The 20,445-nt window shown below is 46.0% G+C and overlaps 1 protein-coding gene across 1 annotated transcript in view; it reads left to right on the top strand.

The window, feature by feature from the left end:
• Positions 1–10,800, top strand: part of HEPACAM2 (HEPACAM family member 2) — a 132,056-nt gene extending 121,256 nt beyond the window's left edge. Inside the window, exons 9-10 of the mRNA XM_056519011.1 lie at positions 1,447–1,550; positions 9,277–10,800. Of these exons, the coding sequence (XP_056374986.1) occupies positions 1,447–1,550; positions 9,277–9,280 (108 nt within the window). The 3' untranslated portion in view covers positions 9,281–10,800. The remainder of the gene's footprint in view (positions 1–1,446; positions 1,551–9,276) is intronic.
• The last annotated feature ends 9,645 nt before the right edge of the window (positions 10,801–20,445 follow it).

The following is a 20,445-nucleotide window of genomic DNA, read 5'->3' as shown; positions in this document are numbered from 1 at the left end:
AAACTGTCCGTCCTATTTAATATGTTTGAGCACTTTATCTCATATTCATTTAAGTTTCCTATATGCACTGTAAAATATGTTATTTATGTGTGTTATAGAGTGAGGAGCAGTGTAAACCATGTGACCCTGCCTGCCCAATGGGAACCCCTAAATTCTGTAGTATATAGTGTAGTGGGGGAGGAGTTGCCCCAGTTGAGGATTCAGCCTAGAGCTGTATGCTGAGCTCAAGTATGGTAAAGAAGTGAAGCGGCGTGTGGAGAAATCCTGAAGGAGGCCACAGAACAAATCTCTTCTCAATCCTATCCAGCCCTTCTGCAAGTGATCCCCCATACAGTGGAAAGTCAAGCCCTGGCGGAGAAAGTTGTTGGACCTTGTCAGAACCCTAGCTGGCCTGGAGAATCTTCAATCTCTCATAATCAAGTGGGTAAAAAGCACCATAAGTCCCAGCAAGGCAACAGGGCTCCCAAGGGGTTACACTGCATCCTCTCCACTCTGCTCCATACTGTCTGCGTGTAATAACATCTGCACCAGCTCAGTAAAGACAGTTATCCGTAACCCAACATCGGTGTGTTTCATTACTCCCCGTGTCTGGCCCAGGAGAAGCTGTCTCTACCTCGTACCATGTATAGGCTAACGGTGCCCTGGCGTCACAAAGTGATCAGGTATTCCTTGCACACTAATGTCAACATACATAAACATTAGACGGTTGGCTGGTCCTACTGACACACATCAGCTGTTTCTGGTTGACATACATCTAATGTGTATTGTGAGCTTTACAATCCGAAAGGTAGCAGACAACCAGCAGAATTTTGAATGCAGCTCTTTATGTCACTGTTGTATGTAAGACACCTAGAAAAGGTACTATCACTCTGTACTACACAATCATTTACTTATTTATTTAATACAACAGCATTAAAGAGGATCTTCGGTGGAAAAAAAATGTTTTCAAATCAACTGACTCCAGAAATTTAAACATATTTGTAAATTACTTCTATTTAAAAATCTTAACCCTTCCAATACTTATTAGTTGCTGTATTCTACAGATATACTACAGAGAAATTTGTGAAATTCTTTCCAGTCTGACAACATTGCTCTCTGCTGACACCTCTGTCCGTGTCAGGAACTGTCCAGAGCAGGAGAGGTTTTCTATGGGGATATGCTTCAAATTTGGAAAGCTCCTGACACGGACAGAGGACACGGCACTGTTGTCGGACTGAAAAGAACTGCACAACTTCCTCTGTAGTATACAGCAGCTGATAAGTACTGGAAGGGTTAAGAGTTTTTAATAGAAGTCATTTACAAATCGGTTTAACTTTCTAGCACCAGTTGATTTGAAAACATTTATTTTCCACTTGTTTCCACCGGAGTTCCCCTTCAATGTTGTCATCTTCTTAATTTACAGAAAATCGATCTCTTTATTAACACGCTGTATTTCCACCTGTACAGGTAATAACACCTTCTTCAAATTCTCTGCAAGTCCAGGATATCAATGGCACCATCTATGAAGTTATACAGTTTGTCCCGGAGCAAATACAAAATGATCCACAACCGTAAGTGTTACCAGGTCCATGGGTACAAGGACATGGCCATGATGAGGCTCCTAGGCCCAGTGAAAAATCTCTAACAGGGTCTCCAACTATCATGCACCATCTATAGTTCTAGTCTCCGCCTTTTATGACCAAAAGAACCTTTGGGCAACTGAAGGTTCTAGAGGTCTGTGTAAAACTGTATATTCTGCACCCTGATAGGTCTTATATTATAGAAAGGTGACCCGATAAAATATGGAATCAATCATAGGAAGGCGAACTGTTTCTGAAGTACTATATTGCTTATATTAATGAAAATCAACTAAAGCATGGTGTATCTCGCACACCGCTGTGCCTTCTTTTATGAATAATAGCCACAAAGCAGCCACAAAAATCCCCCAACATCTGCCATTGAAATGGATCGGAACCGGACCCCGTATCAGATGAGTATCTGCCCCCTTCCTAATTAGGTATCGGGATCAGTGCATGCACGAGAAAAGATGAGGCAGAGGCGTAGTCAACGTAGCAGAAGGTCTAGGCAGGAAGCAGGAACGTAGCAGGAAGGTCAGGAAACACGGGTAGGCAAAACAGGCAATGGGAACGCTTTCTCTTAGGCAATAAGCACTGAACATCTGGCAAGGGGCGTGGGAGGTGCAAATAACTTATAACATGGTGACAGGTGAATTCACTAATTATGGGCGCACAGGCCCTTTAAATTTCAAAGCTCTGGCGCGCGCGCCCTAAGGAACGGGGACGCGCGCGCCGGGGCTGAGAGGAAGCAGCTGCAGGAGCGGAGTGAGGTAGGAGACGTGCTGGGATTCGCTTGCTGGCACATCCTGCGATGTGTATCCCGGCCCCACCGGCAGTCGGGGACATGGGGATGCTGTGCTCACGGCCGGTATCTATGGCCGGAGCGCAGCATGTCACAACCAAGAATGATGATAAATCTTTAATCAGGTGTATACATAATATAAGCAGGGAGTAGCACAGATGGCAGGAGCGAACGCCCCAGTTAAGCCTATGGAGCGGTAGAGGGAATGCTAAACGCAATGTGGTATATTGATAGACAAGTGTCACTCACCGAGAACAATGATAATTCTTTTTTCTTCAATCATTTGCATACATAATAAAAGCAGGAAGCAACACAGATGGCAGGGGTGAATGCCCCAGTTCAGACTATAGAGCGGTAGAGGGAATGCTAAGTGCAATGTGGCATATAGATAGACAAGTGGCACTCACCAAGAACAATAAGTCTTTAATCAGGTGTATACATAATATAAGCAGGGAGTAGCACAGATGGCAGGGGGGGAACACCCCAGTTAAGCCTATGGAGCGGTAGAGGGAACGCTAAGTGCAATGCGGTATATTGATATACAAGTGTCAATCACCGAGAACAATGCTAATTTTTTTTTCTTCAATCAGGTCCATTCATAATAAAAGCAGGGAGTAGCACAGATGGCAGGGGTGAATGCCCCAGTTCAGACTATGGAGCGGTAGAGGGAATGCTAAGTGCAATGTGGTATATAGATAGACAAGTGGCACTCACCGAGAGCGATGATAATTTTTTAATCTTCAATCAGGTGTATACATAATATAAGCAGGGAGTAACAAAGATGGCAGCGGCGAACACCCCAGTTCAGACTATGAAGTGGTAGAGGAAACGCTAAGTGCAGTACAGTATATAGATAGACAAGTGGCACTCACCAAGAATGATGATAATTATTTTTTCTTCAATCAGGTCAATTCATAATAAAAGAAGGGAGTAACACAGATGGCAGGGGCGAACACCCCAGTTCAGAATATAAAGCGGTAGAGGGAACGCTAAGTGCAATGTGGTATATAGACAAGTGGCACTCACCGAGAGCGATGATCATTTTTTAATCTTTAATCAGGTCCATACATAATATAAGCAGGGAGTAACACAGATGGAAGGGGCGAACACCCCAGTTCAGACTATGAAGCGGTAGAGGGAACGCTAAGTGCAATACTGTATATAGATAGACAAGTGGCACTCACCGAAAACAATGATAATTCTTTTTTCTTCAATCAGGTCCATTCATTGTAAAAGCAGGGTATAACACAGATGGCAGGGGCGAATGCCCCTGCCATCTGTGTTACTCCCTGCTTTTAGTATGTATGCACCTGATTGAAGAAAATAGAATTATCATCATTCTCGGTGAGTGCCACTTGTCTATCTATATACAGTATACATTTTGTTGCTATTTGGACCTGGGCACTGCAAGCATAATGGGATAGTGTTGTGGTTCCTGTACAGGTATAGGGACCGAGTGTGAACAGTAACTTGTTCAGCAGTGCTGGGGCAGTGCAACGCATTCAGTGTTCCTAGCCAGGGTGGCTCCAGATCTGTGGACTCTTTTCGAGACATAACCTCAGAACGACTCTATAAATTCAGGGAACGTTAGTACTCTACATTAGGGAATTGCTGTGCATGCAGTTTCCTTATTCTACAAGTCAAGGTCCATCACAGGTTACCCCTCCGCTCTAATAAACACTGTTACAATCATCATGGATTATTTGCCGTCACTGAATAAATATTGTACAGCTTAGCCGGGCAAATAAACAACGTCAGATAATAACTAGTCCCCTTTGTTATCAGCAACAAAAGAAGGTATCGTATATCGCGTAAATGTAGTCAGAGCAGATCTGTAACATATAATTTCCTTTCCCTAAAACTGGAAACATTATGAGACGCCTGAAAGACGAAACGTCCTTTTCTATATGAATGGGAAAAATCCTCAGCCCTAAATTTAAAGGGGTACTCCGGTGAAAAACTTTTTTTTTTTTTTTTAAATCAACTGGTGCCAGAAAGTTAAACAGATTTGTAAATTACTTCTATTAAAAAATCTTAATCCTTCCTGTACTTATTAGCTGCTGAATACTACAGCGGAAATTCTTTTCTTTTTGAAACACAGAGCTGTCTGCTGACATCACGAGCACAGTGCTCTCTGCTGACATCTCTGTCCATTTTAGGAACTGTTCAGAACAGCATATGTTTGCTATGGGGATTTCCTTTTACTCTGGACAGTTCCTAAAATGGACAGAGATGTCAGCAGAGAGCACTTCTACACAGGAAGTTCTTTTCTTTTTTTACATTTCCATTCTGTCTGACCACAGTGCTCTCTGCTGACACTTCCTGCACTGGACAGTTCTTGACATGGACAGAACAAATCCCCATAGCAAACCTCTCCTGCTCCAGGCAGTTCCTGAGACAGAAAGAGGTGTCAGCAGAGAGCACTGTGATCAGACTGGAAAGAAATTTTAAAAGAAAAGAACTTCCTGTGGAGCATACAGCAGATGATAAGTAGTGGAAGGGTTAAGATTTTTAAATAGAAGTAATTCACAAATCTGTTTAACTTTCTGGCACCAGTTGATTTAAAAATATATAGTTTTTCTCCGGAGTACCCCTTTAAAGCCATATTGTGTAACTATGGAGGGTTTCCTTGTATCGGTGAAGCCCACATTGAGGGACGTATATGAGAACAAGTCCAATAGTTACCGCTCTATCCCCCGAGCACCAGGAATATGAGGTGTTTGCCAGGGTATGGGCAGTCTGTATGATGGGAGGGCATTGTGCCATCTCTACCACTGGCATCAAAATGCACTTGAATATGCATCAAGAAGAAATCAGAAGCAGTTCAGGCGAAGTGTCGCAACGTATTAGTCATAGCAATGTTTTGGGCTAGGCCCTTTTCAGACTGAGTAAGAAGTTGGATGTCGTATATATGGAGTCTTATATACAAGATATACCAAGGATGCTAATCTGCGGGGACTCTCATGGGGAAGTAAGCTACGGTGCTGTGGTATAATCCTGCTGTTATGTTACATGAAAGGAAGGACGTAAGCAGAAAAACGTCTCATAACGTGACAGTGAAGCAGAGTCCAACCAGAGGCCAATAAAAAGAAGTGCATTGCAGAGAGGTCCTTGTTCAGTCTCCTTTTCTCTAACATAGACAATATTCTCCCTCTTGGAGATGTAGAACCTGTAGCACGACATCCAGTGTGGGTCAGAACAGAAGCAGGAGCAGTTACTTGGTTGTAGACAGGAAGGTACCTAGATAGAAGACATGAGGCCTAGGTGTACGTATGCCTAACAATAGCGGTGCTAGGAGATAGACATGTGGCACTGGCTGAGACCAAGCATCAACTGGCTCTAACAGGTTTAGGTCCACTCCTTCTCCTAGGAGAGGGAAAATGGACTAGAGACTTCTGCAACCATTGGTTGGGAGGATCTTGTGCCCGAGGCAACATTCATCTGGGTACAGTAAATGCAGAATTATTAGCCATTTATAAGACTTTAGTGTATGCAACAAATATAATGCAATGTACACAAATATATTTACATTAACATTCATGCACCTCATACACATTTATGTAGGGGGAGACCAGATTTATTGTTGAGTGAGAGAAGAGTAAGGGGGGGGGGACACATCAGTGCGAGGGCAAGGAGTGGGCATGGCAGCGCTATTGCAGTAAAGAGTACAGGAAGGACGAGCATCCTATCACTGCTTGGGCTTCAGGAGACTGGGAAAGCTGGGTGGCACGCAGTATATGTGCAACACAGCTTGCATAATCTTACAAAGAATGTTGTTTTTTTTCCTCCCACAACGTCTAGGTGGGAAGACGCAATGCTAGCGTGTGTGTGTGTGTGTGTGTGTGTATATATATATATATTATTCAAAGTTTAAACCCATCAAACATTGAATGTTTAGCCTTTTTCAGGCCTTTATAATTTGCGGATTTAGGCTCTGTACACATCTTGCCTTTTAGGCACGTCGAATGTACACAGCTGGAGTATATCTCTGATTTAAAAAATACTAGCAAAAAACTTCTTTCAAAATTTACTGACTGAAAAAAATACATAGCAAAACGTATTGCAACAACAGTGACCCCCGCCCCCACCTCTAGTATAAGATATAAAGATTTATAGAACTTCCATCTAATTTTTACTTTAAAGGGGTTATCCACCATTAGGGGATTTTAGTACCTGGCAGACAGTAATGGACATGCTTAGGACTGATCCGTACTTGTCTTGGGGCTAAATAGATGTAATATTTTTGTTAAATGGCTATTTCCTGTTGGAGTTCCCTCCCTCCAACTACAAGTCCCAACACCCCTTGTTTGTAAGTGTGAGGTCACTTTTCTCCCTCCCACACATCAGCCACCCCACCCACTGAAGCACACCTGGGACAATTCCTTGCAGCCCTGTGGAGAATGATCTTCCCCCCCACCCAGCAGTCGCTCCATCCATTGTAGTACAGACAGGCTCCCTTTTAACACCTGACTAGTGATGTAATGTCTTAGGCCGCACTGCAACCAGGAAAAGCCTTAGACAATACTTATTTTGTACACCACTAAAAATAAACATTGGGGCAAATATCACATAAGAACTGCGCAACCAGCCATCAAACACAGGTACAGACACTGTAATATAAACTACACTAACTTTACAGCCCCTGTAGCACAGTCAAGTAAAAAAATATTCCTGGAATACCCCTTAAACCCCTTAACGACCACGGACATAAATGTACGTTGTCACGATGCCGGCTGGCAGGTAGTGGATCCTCTGTGCCAGAGAGGGATGGCGAGGACCGTGCTAGTGGACCGGTTCTAAGCCACTACAGGTTTTCACCAGAGCCCGCCGCAAAGCGGGATGGTCTTGCTGCGGCGGTAGTGACCAGGTCGTATCCACTAGCAACGGCTCACCTCTCTGACTGCTGAAGATAGGCGAGGTACAAGGGAGTAGGCAGAAGCAAAGTCGGACGTAGCAGAAGGTCGAGGGCAGGCGGCAAGATTCGTAGTCAGGGGAGATAGCAGAAGTTCCGGTACACAGGCTTTAAACACACAAAACGCTTTCACTAGGCACAAGGGCAACAAGATCCGGCAAGGGAGTGCAAGGGAGGAGACCAGATATAGCCAGGGAGCAGGTGGGAGCTAATTAAGCTAATTGGGCCAGGCACCAATCATTGGTGCACTGGCCCTTTAAGTCTCAGGGAGCTGGCGCGCGCGCGCCCTAGAGAGCGGAGCCGCGCGCGCCAGCACATGACAGCAGGGGACGGGAACGGGTAAGTGACCTGGGATGCGATTCGCGAGCGGGCGCGTCCCGCTGTGCGAATCGCATCCCCAACGGCCATGACAGAGCAGCGCTCCCGGTCAGTGGGACTGACCGGGGAGCTGCAGGGAGAAAGACGCCGTGAGCGCTCCGGGGAGGAGCGGGGGCCCGGAGCGCTAGGCGTAACATACGTCCTGGTGTGGCGGTACTTAGTGCACCAGGACGTACATTTACGTCCTGTGTATGACCGCGAGCATCGGAGCGGTGCTCCATCATACACGGCAGGTTCCGGCTAGCAGCAGCCAGGGACCTGCCGGTAATGGCTGACATCTGCGATCGCGCAGATGTCCGCCATTAACCCCTCAGATGCCGTGATCAGTACAGATCACGGCATCTGCGGTAATCCGCGGGGATCCGATCCTCTGTAATGGTGGACAGAGGTCACCTCACCCGCCTCCGTCCATCTCCCGGCGTCTCCTGCTCTGGTCTGAGATCAAGCAGACCAGAGCAGAAGATAGACGATAATACTGATCAGTGCTATGTCCTATACATAGCACTGAACAGTATTAGCAATCAAAGGATTGCTATAGATAGCCCCTATGGGGACTTAAAGAGTGTAAAAAAAAAAAAAAGTAGAAAAATGTAAAAATAAAAAAAGTAAAAAAAGTGAAAAATCCCCTCCCCCAATAAAAATGAAAATTGTCCATTTTCCCATTTTACCCCCAAAAAACTAGAATTTTTTTATATAAACATATTTGGCATCGCCGCGTGCATAAATGTCCGAACTATCAAAATATAATGTTAATGATCCCGTACGGTGAACGGCGTAAAGAAAGTCCAAAAATGCTGCTTTTTTTGTCACATTTTATTCCCAAAAATGTAATAAAAAATTATCTAAAAGTTTTATATATGTAAATGGGGTATCAATAAAACTACAGATGACAGTGCAAAAAATTAGCCCTGATACCGCCCTATATACGGAAAAATGAAAGAGTTATAGGTGGTCAAAATAAAGCGATTTTAGATTACTAAAGTTTTAGATTAGACTAAAAAGTTTTAGATTTTTTTTAAGCGGTACAAAAATATAAAAGTATCTAGCCATGGGTATCATAGTTTTCATCGTACTGAACCACAGAATAAAGAACACATGTTATTTTTACCGTAAAGTGTACAGTGTGAAAACGAAAACCTCCAAAATTTGGAAAATTGTGGTTTTCATTAAAATTTCCTGCCTAAAATAATTATTTTTTGGGTTTGCTGTACATTTTATGGTAAAATGAGAGTTTTCATTACAAAGTACAATTGGTCACGCAAAAAACAAGCCCTTATATGGGTCTGTAGATGGAAATATAAAAGAGTTTTGGATTTTAGTAGGCGAGGAGGAAAAAACGAAAACGCAAAAATAAAATTGGCCTGGTTAAAATGAGCTTAAGGGGTTAAAGTATTCCTCCAAACTCCTTTGGATTCCAAATTCCATGTCTGCAGGATGAGAAAATGGATCTGGAGCAGTGTTTCCCAATCAGTCTGCATCCAGCTGTTGCAAAACTACAATTCCCAGCATGCTGGGAGTTGTAGTTTTGCAACAGCTGGAGGCACACTGGTTCGGAAACACTGTTCTCAAGGGACACTTTACAGTGTATATGACATATTACTTACATTACGTTTATTTTCCTTTTTCAGGTAAAGAATATGGAGTTCATATATAAGAACATGGAACCCAGCGAAACGTTCTAGTTCATGTCATTGTCTCGTGAAATGACGACTTGCACTGAATACCTCACCCCCCCTCCCCCCGCCCGCTGCTGACACATGGGTGTACGCCCGTCTGCAGGCCCTTATCCTTTCCTCAGGAAAATTCCTATTTTGCTAGGTCTGGCTTTGTTTGGACCTGTGTGTGTGGTATACATTATCATGCTCCGTTTTGTTTCCTAATATTTTCTATTTATTCAGGGAAGCTCCGCCTTCATAACCAAATGGATTCCAATGCATCCCCAATGAAGAATGAAGCAACTTAGCATTTCATTTTATTTTAAAAAAAAATCCTACATTTTTAATGTCTACAGCTATGTAGCCCTTTGTGTTGCCATGGTAACAGACTACAGAGAAACTCTGTGCAGTCTGATCCTGCTGCAAAACTTAAAGGAGTACTCCAGTGGAAAACATTTTTTTTTTTTTAATCAACTGGTGCCAGAAAGTTGAACAGATTTGTAAATAACTTCTAATAAAAAATATTTGTCCTTCCAGTACTTATTAGCAGCTGTATGCTATAGAGGAAATTCTTTTCTTTTTGAATTTATTTTTTTTGTCTTGTCCACAGTGCTCTCTGCTGACATCTGATGCCCGTCTCAGGAACTGTCCAGAGCAGGAGAAAATCCCCATAGCAAACCTCTCCTGCTCTGGACAGTTCCTGACACGAACAGAGGTGTCAGCAGAGAGCACTGTGGACAAGACAAAAAAGAAATTCAAAAAGAAAAGAACTCTCCAGAGCAGGAGAAACTCCCCATAGCAAACCTATGCTGCTCTGGACAGTTCCTAAAATGGACAAGAGATGTCAGCACTGTGCTCATGATGTCTGCAGAGAACTCTGTGTTCCAAAAAGAAAATAATTTCCTCTGTAGCATACAGCTGCTAATAAGTACTGAAAGGATTAAGATTTTTATGTAGAAGTAATTTACAAATCTGTTTAACTTTCTGGCACCAATTCATAAAAATAAAAAATAAAAATGTAAAAAATTTCCACCGGAGAACCCCTTTAATTCCATCTCACCCCTACTTCTTCCTAACATACATTTTGTAGATTACGGAGAGGAAAGGACAGACGGATAACAATACGACTGCAGGATCAGACTACGCAAGCTTTGTTTGTAGTCTGTGTCCATGGTGACTATAGACCTGAATAGGAGCTGTAGGCACAAAGTTATAGACAATGTTTCATTCCGATTTTTTTGCAAAATTGATTTTTTTTTTGCATTGGAATAAATGGTTATGCACTTTGAAGCAAAGGGCCTGTTATATTATACCGATTAGTGTATACACATCTATAAGCAAATATAATGGTATCTTGTTTAAATAAACAAAAAAAATTTATTGGACTATAATAACCAACATTTGAACCCCAAATGTCTAGATATTCTCCCCAAATTGCACAGAAACTCCTCCTTTTAATGTTAGCATACAGTGTTTACCAACCAGAGTGTCTCTAGCCGTTGCAAAACTACAACTCCCAGCATGCCCGGACAGCCAAAGGCTGTCCGGGCATGCTGGGAGTTGCAGTTTTGCAACAGCTGGAGGCACACTGGTTGGGAAACACTGCCTTATGAGGTTTCAGGGGTACTCCGGAGGAAAACAAATGTATTTAAATCAACTGGTGCCAGAAAGATAAATAGATTTGTAAATTACTTCAATTAAAAATTCTTAATCCTTCCAGGACTTAGCTGCTGTATGCTCCAGAGGAAGTTGTGTAGTTCTTTCCAGTCTGACCGCAGTGCTCTCTGCTGACACCTCTCTCCGTGTCAGGAACTGTCCAGAGTAGGAGCAAATCACCACAGCAAATCTCTCCTGCTCTGGACAGTTCCTGACACAGACAGAGGTGTCAGCAGAGAGCATTGTGGTTAGCCCAGAAAGAACAACACAACTTTCTCTGGAGCATACAGCAGCTGATAAGTACTGGAAGGATTAAGATTTATATATAGAAGTAATTTACAAATCTGTATAACTTTCTGGTACCAGTTTATTTGAAAACATTCTCTCCTCTGAAATACCCCTTTAAGATATATACATACCCAGAATGCTGTCTGGGCATGCAGAAAGTTTGGAGACCACTGATATAGACTGTAAACCAGTAGAAGATGAGTGACGTAATGACCCTGATTTATCAACCTATTTGAGACAAAAATATCTCTGATTTTGTCTCAGATAAATAGCAACCAATCCCAGCTTTAATGGGCACTGTCATTAAAACTAATTTTTGCTATTGCATTCCTTATGCATTCTAATGTACTTTGTTTAAAAAAATAAAGTTTTCTATGTTTTATTTGTGTTTAAAAAAGCTGCCACTAGGGGTCTCCCTACTTGTTCTTCAGAGCACATCCCCCCCCCCCCCCCCATATATTATACATAGTGTGGACTTCTACTGGCCTGGCAGAAGTCCAAACTCAGGAAATGCAGTCTGGAGTGCTGAGGGGGGGGGGGGGGGGGGGGGGGGTAATGCAGCCTTGGCCAATCATAGCTCATATCACACTGAACTGCTCTGGGCTGTGTGTAGCAGAGTGAGGGAGGAAGTTCTCCCCTGTATGGCTTCAGATTATGTCACGCCTGCTGGGGAACGCCCCTTCCCAGTCTGTGAATCTGGCTGAGACTGAGTAGAAAATACAGAGCAATATCAAGGTAGAAAACTACCGTATATACTCGAGTATAAGCCGACCCGAATATAAGCCGAGGCCCCTAATTTCACCCTAAAAACCCAAGGAAAAATAAATAAAGTTAAAAAAAAAAAAAAAAAAAAAAAAAAAAAAAAAAGTTATTGACTCCACTATAAGCCTAGGGTGGGAAATACATCATCCCCCCCATGAAATCATCCAGACCCCCGTCATCATCACTGCCTGTCAATCCCTTCATCAGTGGTCTTCAACCTGCGGACCTCCAGATGTTGCAAAACTACAACTCCCAGCATGCCCGGACAGCCATCGGCTGTCCGGGCATGCTGGGAGCTGTAGTTTTGAAACCTCTGGAGGTCTGCAGGTTGAAGACCACTGCGGCCTTCGTCATCATCCTGCCCCGCCCCCCCCCCCCCTTTTGTTTTGTACTCACCTCCCCTCGGCAAGAAGTAAGGGTGAGCTGGTCCGGGCCTGATGCTGCAGGGACCGTCCGATGGGGATGGTTAGCCGTTGGGGGCCCTCTTCTCCACGTTTGGGGCCTGCCCCGGACTAGTGACATTGCCTTGACGACGACGCACAGGGACGTTGCGCATGAACGCCCCTGTGCGTCGTCGTCAAGGCAACGTCACTAGTCCGGGCTCGAAGCACGGAGAAGAGGCCCCTCGGTGAAAATGGACAGTCCGTAACTACTAACCCTCCCCACCGGACGGTCCCTGCAGCATAGATGGCCCGGACCAGCTCACCCTAACTTCCCGCCGAGGGGAGGTGAGTACAAAACAAAAGGGGGGGCTGGATGATGACGAAGGCCGCAGTGGTCTTCAACCTGCGGACCTCCAGAGGTTTCAAAACTACAACAGTTGAAGACCACTGAGAAGGGATTGACAGGCGGAAAGTTCACTCAAGTATAGGCCGAGGGGGGCGTTTTCAGCACGAAAAATCGTGCTGAAAAACTCAGCTTATACTTGAGTATATACGGTAACAAATAATAAAAATAAAGGCCGGGGGTGGTTTATCATGATGGGGGCAGTGATCTGGGAGGATTAAGTTAATGAGAGGTATTCTTTAACTTTCATTTTACCAGAGCAATAAAAAGCTCAGTCTGAGACAAAAACAATCGTAGATATCTAAGCCAGATTGGTTCCTCTGGGCCAATGTGAATCCACCAGCAGAACAGTGAGTGCAGCTCTGAGGTAGTCAGATCCAATATTGATGGCCTGTCCTGAGGTTTGTTCATCCATTATTAAATCCAATGTCATATTGGCCATATACATAAATAGGACTATAACACCGGATACCAAGATATTTCATTGTGAATGCCGCCCTGGAGACGTCGCTATAAATCACACAATGTACAGTTATATGAGAGAGAAACCTGCTATTTTTTATGTACATATTTTGTAATACGGAGAAATAAACCTACGCAGTGCTCTATACTGTCTGTACATACTGTACACAGATACATGTTCTATGTAACTATATGTGGTTGGTGTCTCGGTGCTTATTGTGTTATTCTGCTGCCGTTCTTAGACATATGTGTTGTACGCTCAATAAAGTTTTTTTCTTTACATAACTAAACTATGACAAATGGTGCATTCTGTGCAAAGAAATAAATCGGAGATGTTGGGTCCAATGTAAAGTCTGTCACAGGGTCACCTACTATAATGCTTCATGTATGGTACTGGTCTCATACAGATATAAGAGCCATTATGGGCCCCTCTGGCTCCTGGGCCTGGGGGAAGCTGCATCCTCAGCACCTCTTATAGTTACATATCTGTCTATGTGCTGCTAATTAATGCTGAGCCCAGTGTTTATAATGTGAGCTGTTGAAGTGGTAAGGACTGTTGAGGGTTAAGGACTGTAGTAGGGTAAGGACTGCAGTGGGGTAAATACTGCAGTGGCGTAAGGACTGCAGTAGGGTAAGGACTGCAGTGGGGTAAGGACTGCAGTGGGGGTAAAGACTGCAGTGGGGGGTAAAGACTGCAGTGGGGGTAAAGACTGCAGTGGGGGTAAAGACTGCAGTGGGGGTAAAGACTGCAGTGGGGTAAGGACTGCAGTGAGGTAAGGACTGCAGTGGGGTAAGGACTGCAGTGGGGTAAGGACTGTAGTGGGGTAAGGACTGCAGTTGGATTAGGACTGCAGTGGGGTAAGGACTGCAGTGGGGTAAGGACTGCAGTGGGGGTAAGGAATGCAGTAGGGTAAGGAATGAAGTAAGATTAGGACTGTAGTGGAGTAAGGAATGCAGTGAGGTAAGGACTGCAGTGGGGTAAGGACTGCAGTGGGGGTAAGGACTGCAGTAGGGTAAGGACTGCAGTTGGATTAGGACTGCAGTTGGATTAGGACTGTAGTGGGGTAAGGACTGCAGTGAGTTAAGGACTGCAGTGGGGGTAAGGACTGCAGTGGGGGTAAGGACTGCAGTGAGGTAAGGACTGCAGTGAGGTAATGACTGCAGTGGGGTAAGGACTGCAGTGGGGGTAACGAGGGCAATGGGATAAGGACTGTAGTGGGGTAAGGAGGGCAGTGGAGTAAGGACTAAAGTGGGGTAACGACTTCAGTGGGGTAACGACTGCATTGGGCTAAGGAGTGCAGTGGAGTAAGGACTATAGTGGGGTAACGACTGCAGTGGGGTAAGGACTGTAGTGGGGTAAGGACTATAGTGGGGTAAGGACTGCAGTCTTGTGCTAGGTGATCACTGTGCACGTTAATTTTACACAAAACATATTTTTTAATCAGTTTTTTTTATTACATTTTGCCTGATCTGTTAAAGGGGTTATCCAGGAATGGAAAAACAGACCTATTTTCTTTCAAAGACTGCTCCCTGTCTGTCTCCAGGTTGGGTGTGGTATTACAACTTGGCTCGATTGACTTCATGTTACGCCTAGCGCTCCGGGTCCCCGCTCCTCCCCGGAGCGCTCACGGCGTCTTTCTCCCTGCAGCTCCCCGGTCAGCGCTGACCGGGAGCGCTGCTCTGCCATGGCCGTTGGGGATGCGATTCGCACAGCGGGACGCGCCCGCTCGCGAATCGCATCCCAGGTCACTTACCCGTTCCCGTCTCCTGCAGTCATGTGCTGGCGCGCGCGGCTCCGCTCTCTAGGGCGCGCGCGCGCCAGCTCCCTGAGACTTAAAGGGCCAGTGCACCAATGATTGGTGCCTGGCCCAATTAGCTTAATTGGTTCCCACCTGTTCCCTGGCTATATCTAGTCTCTTCCCTTGCACTCCCTTGCCGGATCTTGTTGCCTTAGTGCCAGTGAAAGCGTTCCTTGTGTGTTTAATAGCCTGTGTACCAGTACCTTTGCTATCTCCCCTGACTACGAACCTTGCCGCCTGCCCCCGACCTTCTGCTACGTCCGACCTTGCTACTGCCTACTCCCTTGTACCTCGCCTTTCTTCAGTATCTTCAGCAGCCAGAGAGGTGAGCCGTTGCTAGTGGATACGACCTGGTCACTACCGCCGCAGCAAGACCATCCCGCTTTGCGGCGGGCTCTGGTGAAAACCTGTAGTGGCTTAGAACCGGTCCACTAGCGCGGTCCTCGCCAATCCCTCTCTGGCACAGAGGATCCACCTCCTGCCAGCCGGCATCGTGACAGTAGATCCGGCCATGGATCCCGCTGAAGTTCCTCTGCCAGCTGCCGCCGACCTCCCTACATTGGTCGCCCGACAAGAGCACCAGCTGTCGTACTTGACCACCATGCTACAGCAGCTCCAGTCACAGCAACAGCAGCAACAGTCACAGCTACAGCAAGTTCAGTCTCAGCTACAGCAGCAACAACCATCTCCTCCGCCAGCTCCTGCACCCCTTCCGCAGCGACTGGCCACTCCTAGCCTCCGCCTGTCTTTGCCAGACAAATTTAATGGGGACTCTAAGTTTTGCCGTGGCTTCCTTTCGCAATGTTCTCTGCACTTGGAGATGATGTCGGACCTGTTTCCTACTGAAAGGTCTAAGGTGGCTTTCGTAGTCAGCCTTCTGTCTGGAAAAGCCCTGTCATGGGCCACACCGCTCTGGGACCGCAATGACCCCGTCACTGCCTCTGTTCACTCCTTCTTCTCGGAAATTCGAAGTGTCTTTGAGGAACCTGCCCGAGCCTCTTCTGCTGAGACTGCCCTGCTGAACCTGGTCCAGGGTAATTCCTCCGTTGGCGAGTACGCCATACAATTCCGTACTCTTGCTTCTGAACTATCCTGGAATAATGAGGCTCTCTGCGCGACCTTTAAAAAAGGCCTATCCAGCAACATTAAAGATGTTCTGGCCGCACGAGAGACTCCTGCTAGCCTGCATGAACTCATTCATCTAGCCACTCGCATTGACATGCGTTTTTCTGAGAGGCATCAAGAGCTCCGCCAGGAAAAAGACTTAGATCTCTGGCCACCTCTCCCACAGTCTCCACTGCAATCTGCGCCTAGGCCTCCCGCCGAGGAGGCCATGCAAGTGGATCGGTCTCGCCTGACCCTGGAAGAGAGGAATCGCCGTAAGGAAGAGAATCTTTGTCTGTACTGTGCCAGTACTGAACATTTTCTGGTGGATTGCCCAATCCGTCCTCCACGTCTGGGAAACGCATGCTCGCACTCTGCTCTCGTGGGTGTGGCGTCTCTTGATGCCAAGTCGGCTTCTCCACGTCTCACGGTACCTGTTCGGATTTCCACTTCAGCCAGCTCTCCCCTCTCAGCCGTGGCCTGCCTGGACTCTGGAGCTTCTGGGAATTTTATTCGGGACTCCTTTGTGAATAAATTCCGTATTCCGGTGACCCGTCTTGTCAAGCCACTCCGCATTTCCGCGGTCAACGGAGCCAGGTTGGACTGTACCATACGTTTCCGCACGGAGCCCCTTCTTATGAGCATCGGATCTCATCACGAGAGGATTGAACTTTTGGTCCTCCCCAATTGCACCTCGGAGATTCTCCTTGGACTTCCCTGGCTTCAACTTCATTCCCCAACCCTGGATTGGTCCACTGGGGAGATCAAGAGTTGGGGGTCCTCTTGTTCCAAGAACTGTCTAAAACCGGTTCCCAGTAACCCTTGCCGTAACTCTGTGGTTCCTCCTGTATCCGGTCCCCCTAAGGTCATTAAGGACTCTGCCTGCCACAGGAAATGCCCTTCCCCCCCTCCCAGTTCCATCAGGCAAGCTTCTGTGTCCCCTCATGGCCCTCGTCCTGGTATCAAACTGCCCCGTGCCAGGTCTCGCCCTCTGCCCTCTCTCCCCATTCCTACTCCTGCGGTTCTGCCTGCCGTTGAGGAATCCCTCCATCCTTTCCCGGTGTCCTCATCCCAGGGGAGGCAGTTACCCGATAAAGAGAAGGGGAGACCTAAGGGGGGGGGTACTGTTACGCCTAGCGCTCCGGGTCCCCGCTCCTCCCCGGAGCGCTCACGGCGTCTTTCTCCCTGCAGCTCCCCGGTCAGCGCTGACCGGGAGCGCTGCTCTGCCATGGCCGTTGGGGATGCGATTCGCACAGCGGGACGCGGCCGCTCGCGAATCGCATCCCAGGTCACTTACCCGTTCCCGTCTCCTGCAGTCATGTGCTGGCGCGCGCGGCTCCGCTCTCTAGGGCGCGCGCGCGCCAGCTCCCTGAGACTTAAAGGGCCAGTGCACCAATGATTGGTGCCTGGCCCAATTAGCTTAATTGGTTCCCACCTGTTCCCTGGCTATATCTAGTCTCTTCCCTTGCACTCCCTTGCCGGATCTTGTTGCCTTAGTGCCAGTGAAAGCGTTCCTTGTGTGTTTAATAGCCTGTGTACCAGTACCTTTGCTATCTCCCCTGACTACGAACCTTGCCGCCTGCCCCCGACCTTCTGCTACGTCCGACCTTGCTACTGCCTACTCCCTTGTACCTCGCCTTTCTTCAGTATCTTCAGCAGCCAGAGAGGTGAGCCGTTGCTAGTGGATACGACCTGGTCACTACCGCCGCAGCAAGACCATCCCGCTTTGCGGCGGGCTCTGGTGAAAACCTGTAGTGGCTTAGAACCGGTCCACTAGCGCGGTCCTCGCCAATCCCTCTCTGGCACAGAGGATCCACCTCCTGCCAGCCGGCATCGTGACACTTCAATGGAACTGAACTGCAGCACCACACCCAACCTGGAGACAGACAGGGAGTGGTCTTTGAAAGAAATGATCTCTGTTTTTCCATTCCTTTAACAACATTTGCAGATATGCTTTACACCAAGCCCCACGGACATGGGTGACAATAGACCGGAGCTGTCCTATTCACATGAACTGGAAATGTTAATGGGCATGCCCTATGACCTTTGAAGAGACCACTCCACAGAGAGGGGGAGGCTGGGGCATGTGCTTCGGCTATTGTGAGATCCTGTCTTATAAATATATAGTTATATTTATTAGGTTTTTCTTTAAATTTAGGACAAAAACTGCCACAAATACTAAATACATTTAATTGTATGGTAAACTATTATCTTTTGGTCCAGCATGTTTTGGTTCATTTTCTATTTTCATCCATGGATATTTGAGATATGGAGGGACATTTATCATTGTTGCTTTGGTAAGCAAGTTATATAGTCATTTTTTTTATTTGCTTTGGTTTTGCTTATGTGTGACACATTTATCATACTATCACAGGCGTTTGATAAATTTGGCTCACATAAGCAAAAAACAATAAATCACTTTGAAATAAACATTTTTAGCACACATAAGCAACAAAAAATGTATATGAGATTACATTTTTCTTTACCAATTTTTCCCCCTAAATGTACTAACCTATTTTTCCTATTTTTTCTTCTTCTCATTTCAGACCTGTGTATGCAGAGGACTACTTCGAATTTGGTGGACTACGATGACCAGCATTTTTGTTTTGTTTAATATTGATAAAATGGTTAACGAGGGCTTGTGGGGGAGTGTTTTTTGGAATAAAAGTTTTTTTTAAAGGCTTAGTAGTGGAAGCTGTCTTATAGACGGGGTCCTTTACTAAGCCAGGACTTAGCGTTAGCCACAAAAACAGCTAGCGCTAACCCCCAATTATTACCCTGGTACCCACCGCCACAGGGGTGCCAGGAAGAGCTGGTACCAACAGGCCCGGAGTGTCAAAAATGGTGCTTCTGGGCTTAGGCGGTAACAGGCTGGCGTTATTTAGGCTGGGGAGGGCCATTAACAATGGTCCTCGCCCACCCTGGTGACATCAGGCTGTTGCTGCTTGGTTGGTATCTGGCTAAGAATAAAAATAGGGGGAACCCTATGCGTTTAAACTAAATTATTTAAAAATAAAAATAAAAAAAATACAACAACGCATAGAGTTCCCTCTATTTACATTCTCAGCCAAATACCAACCAAGCAGCAACAGCCTGACGTTACCACTGTGGGCAAGGACCATTGTTAATGGCCCTCCCCATCATTAATAACACCAGCCTGTTACCGCTCAGGCCCAGGAGCAACATTTTTGATGCTCCGGGCCTGTTGGTACCAGCTCTTCCTGGCATCCCTGTGGTGGTGGGTACCAGGTTAACAATTGGGGGTTAGCGCTAGCTGTAATTGGGGCTAACACTAAGCCCTGGCTTAGTAATGGACTCCGTCTATAAGACAGCTTCCACTACTAAGACTGTAAAGTAAATTAAAAATAAACACAACACGTTTAAAAAACTTTTATCCAATAAAACACTCCTGCACAAACCCTCGTTAAACATTTTGTTAACATTAAACAAAAGAAAAATGCTGGTCATCGACAGTCCACCAAATCCGAAGTAGTCGTCTGCATACACTGTTTTGAAAAAAAAAAGAAAAAAAAAATGGTTAGTACATTTATGGCGCTCTCTCTTGAGGAGAATGCCCATAAAGCAGGGTTTCCAAACAGGGAGCCTCCAACTACACCCCCCCCACCCCATCATTTTCATACAGCCTTTGGCTGTCTGGGAATGATGGGAGTTGTAATTTAACAACAGCGAGCCTCCAGCTAAGCACCAGCTGGAGTCTCGCTGTTCCTAAACTACAACTCCCCTGATGGGAGTTGTAGTTTAGCAACAGCTGGAGGCACCCTAGTGTTACAATGGCTTCCCGGCCACCTGCCCGCATCTCCCACCCGCCCGCTAGCTGTTGCAAATACAATTTCCAGCATGTCCTCACTATAAGGGCAGTTGTAGTCTTGTAGCAGCGAGCGGGCTGAGCCAGCTCCAGCGGGGAAATATGAAATTTCAGTGCCATAGTTTCATATTTCTGTGAGTCAGGCGGCTCCGCCCCCCAGCTGTTGCAAGACTACAACTCCCAGCATGCCCTTACAGTGAGGACATGCTGGGAGTTGTAGTTGCAACAGCTAGTGGGCTGGAGGTATATACAGGCAGGTGGCCGGGGAGTGTAACTTTGCAAAATGTCACACAAAAAGTCGCAGTTGTGACTTTTTATTTTGGTGCAACTTTTTTAAAAATGCTGTTGAAGGCAAGTTTTGTAAACCAGGTCTGACCTGGCTTAAACTTTGGACTTTTTAAGGGGGTTTGCAACTTTTTTTTTACATTTTTTTTTTTGTTCCTATGTGCGACTTTCGCA

This window comes from Hyla sarda, chromosome 5, assembly GCF_029499605.1.
Source record: "Hyla sarda isolate aHylSar1 chromosome 5, aHylSar1.hap1, whole genome shotgun sequence".
Taxonomy (NCBI): domain Eukaryota; kingdom Metazoa; phylum Chordata; class Amphibia; order Anura; family Hylidae; genus Hyla; species Hyla sarda.
Note: the sequence above shows the minus strand (reverse complement) of the source record. Positions and strands in the feature narration are given on the sequence as shown.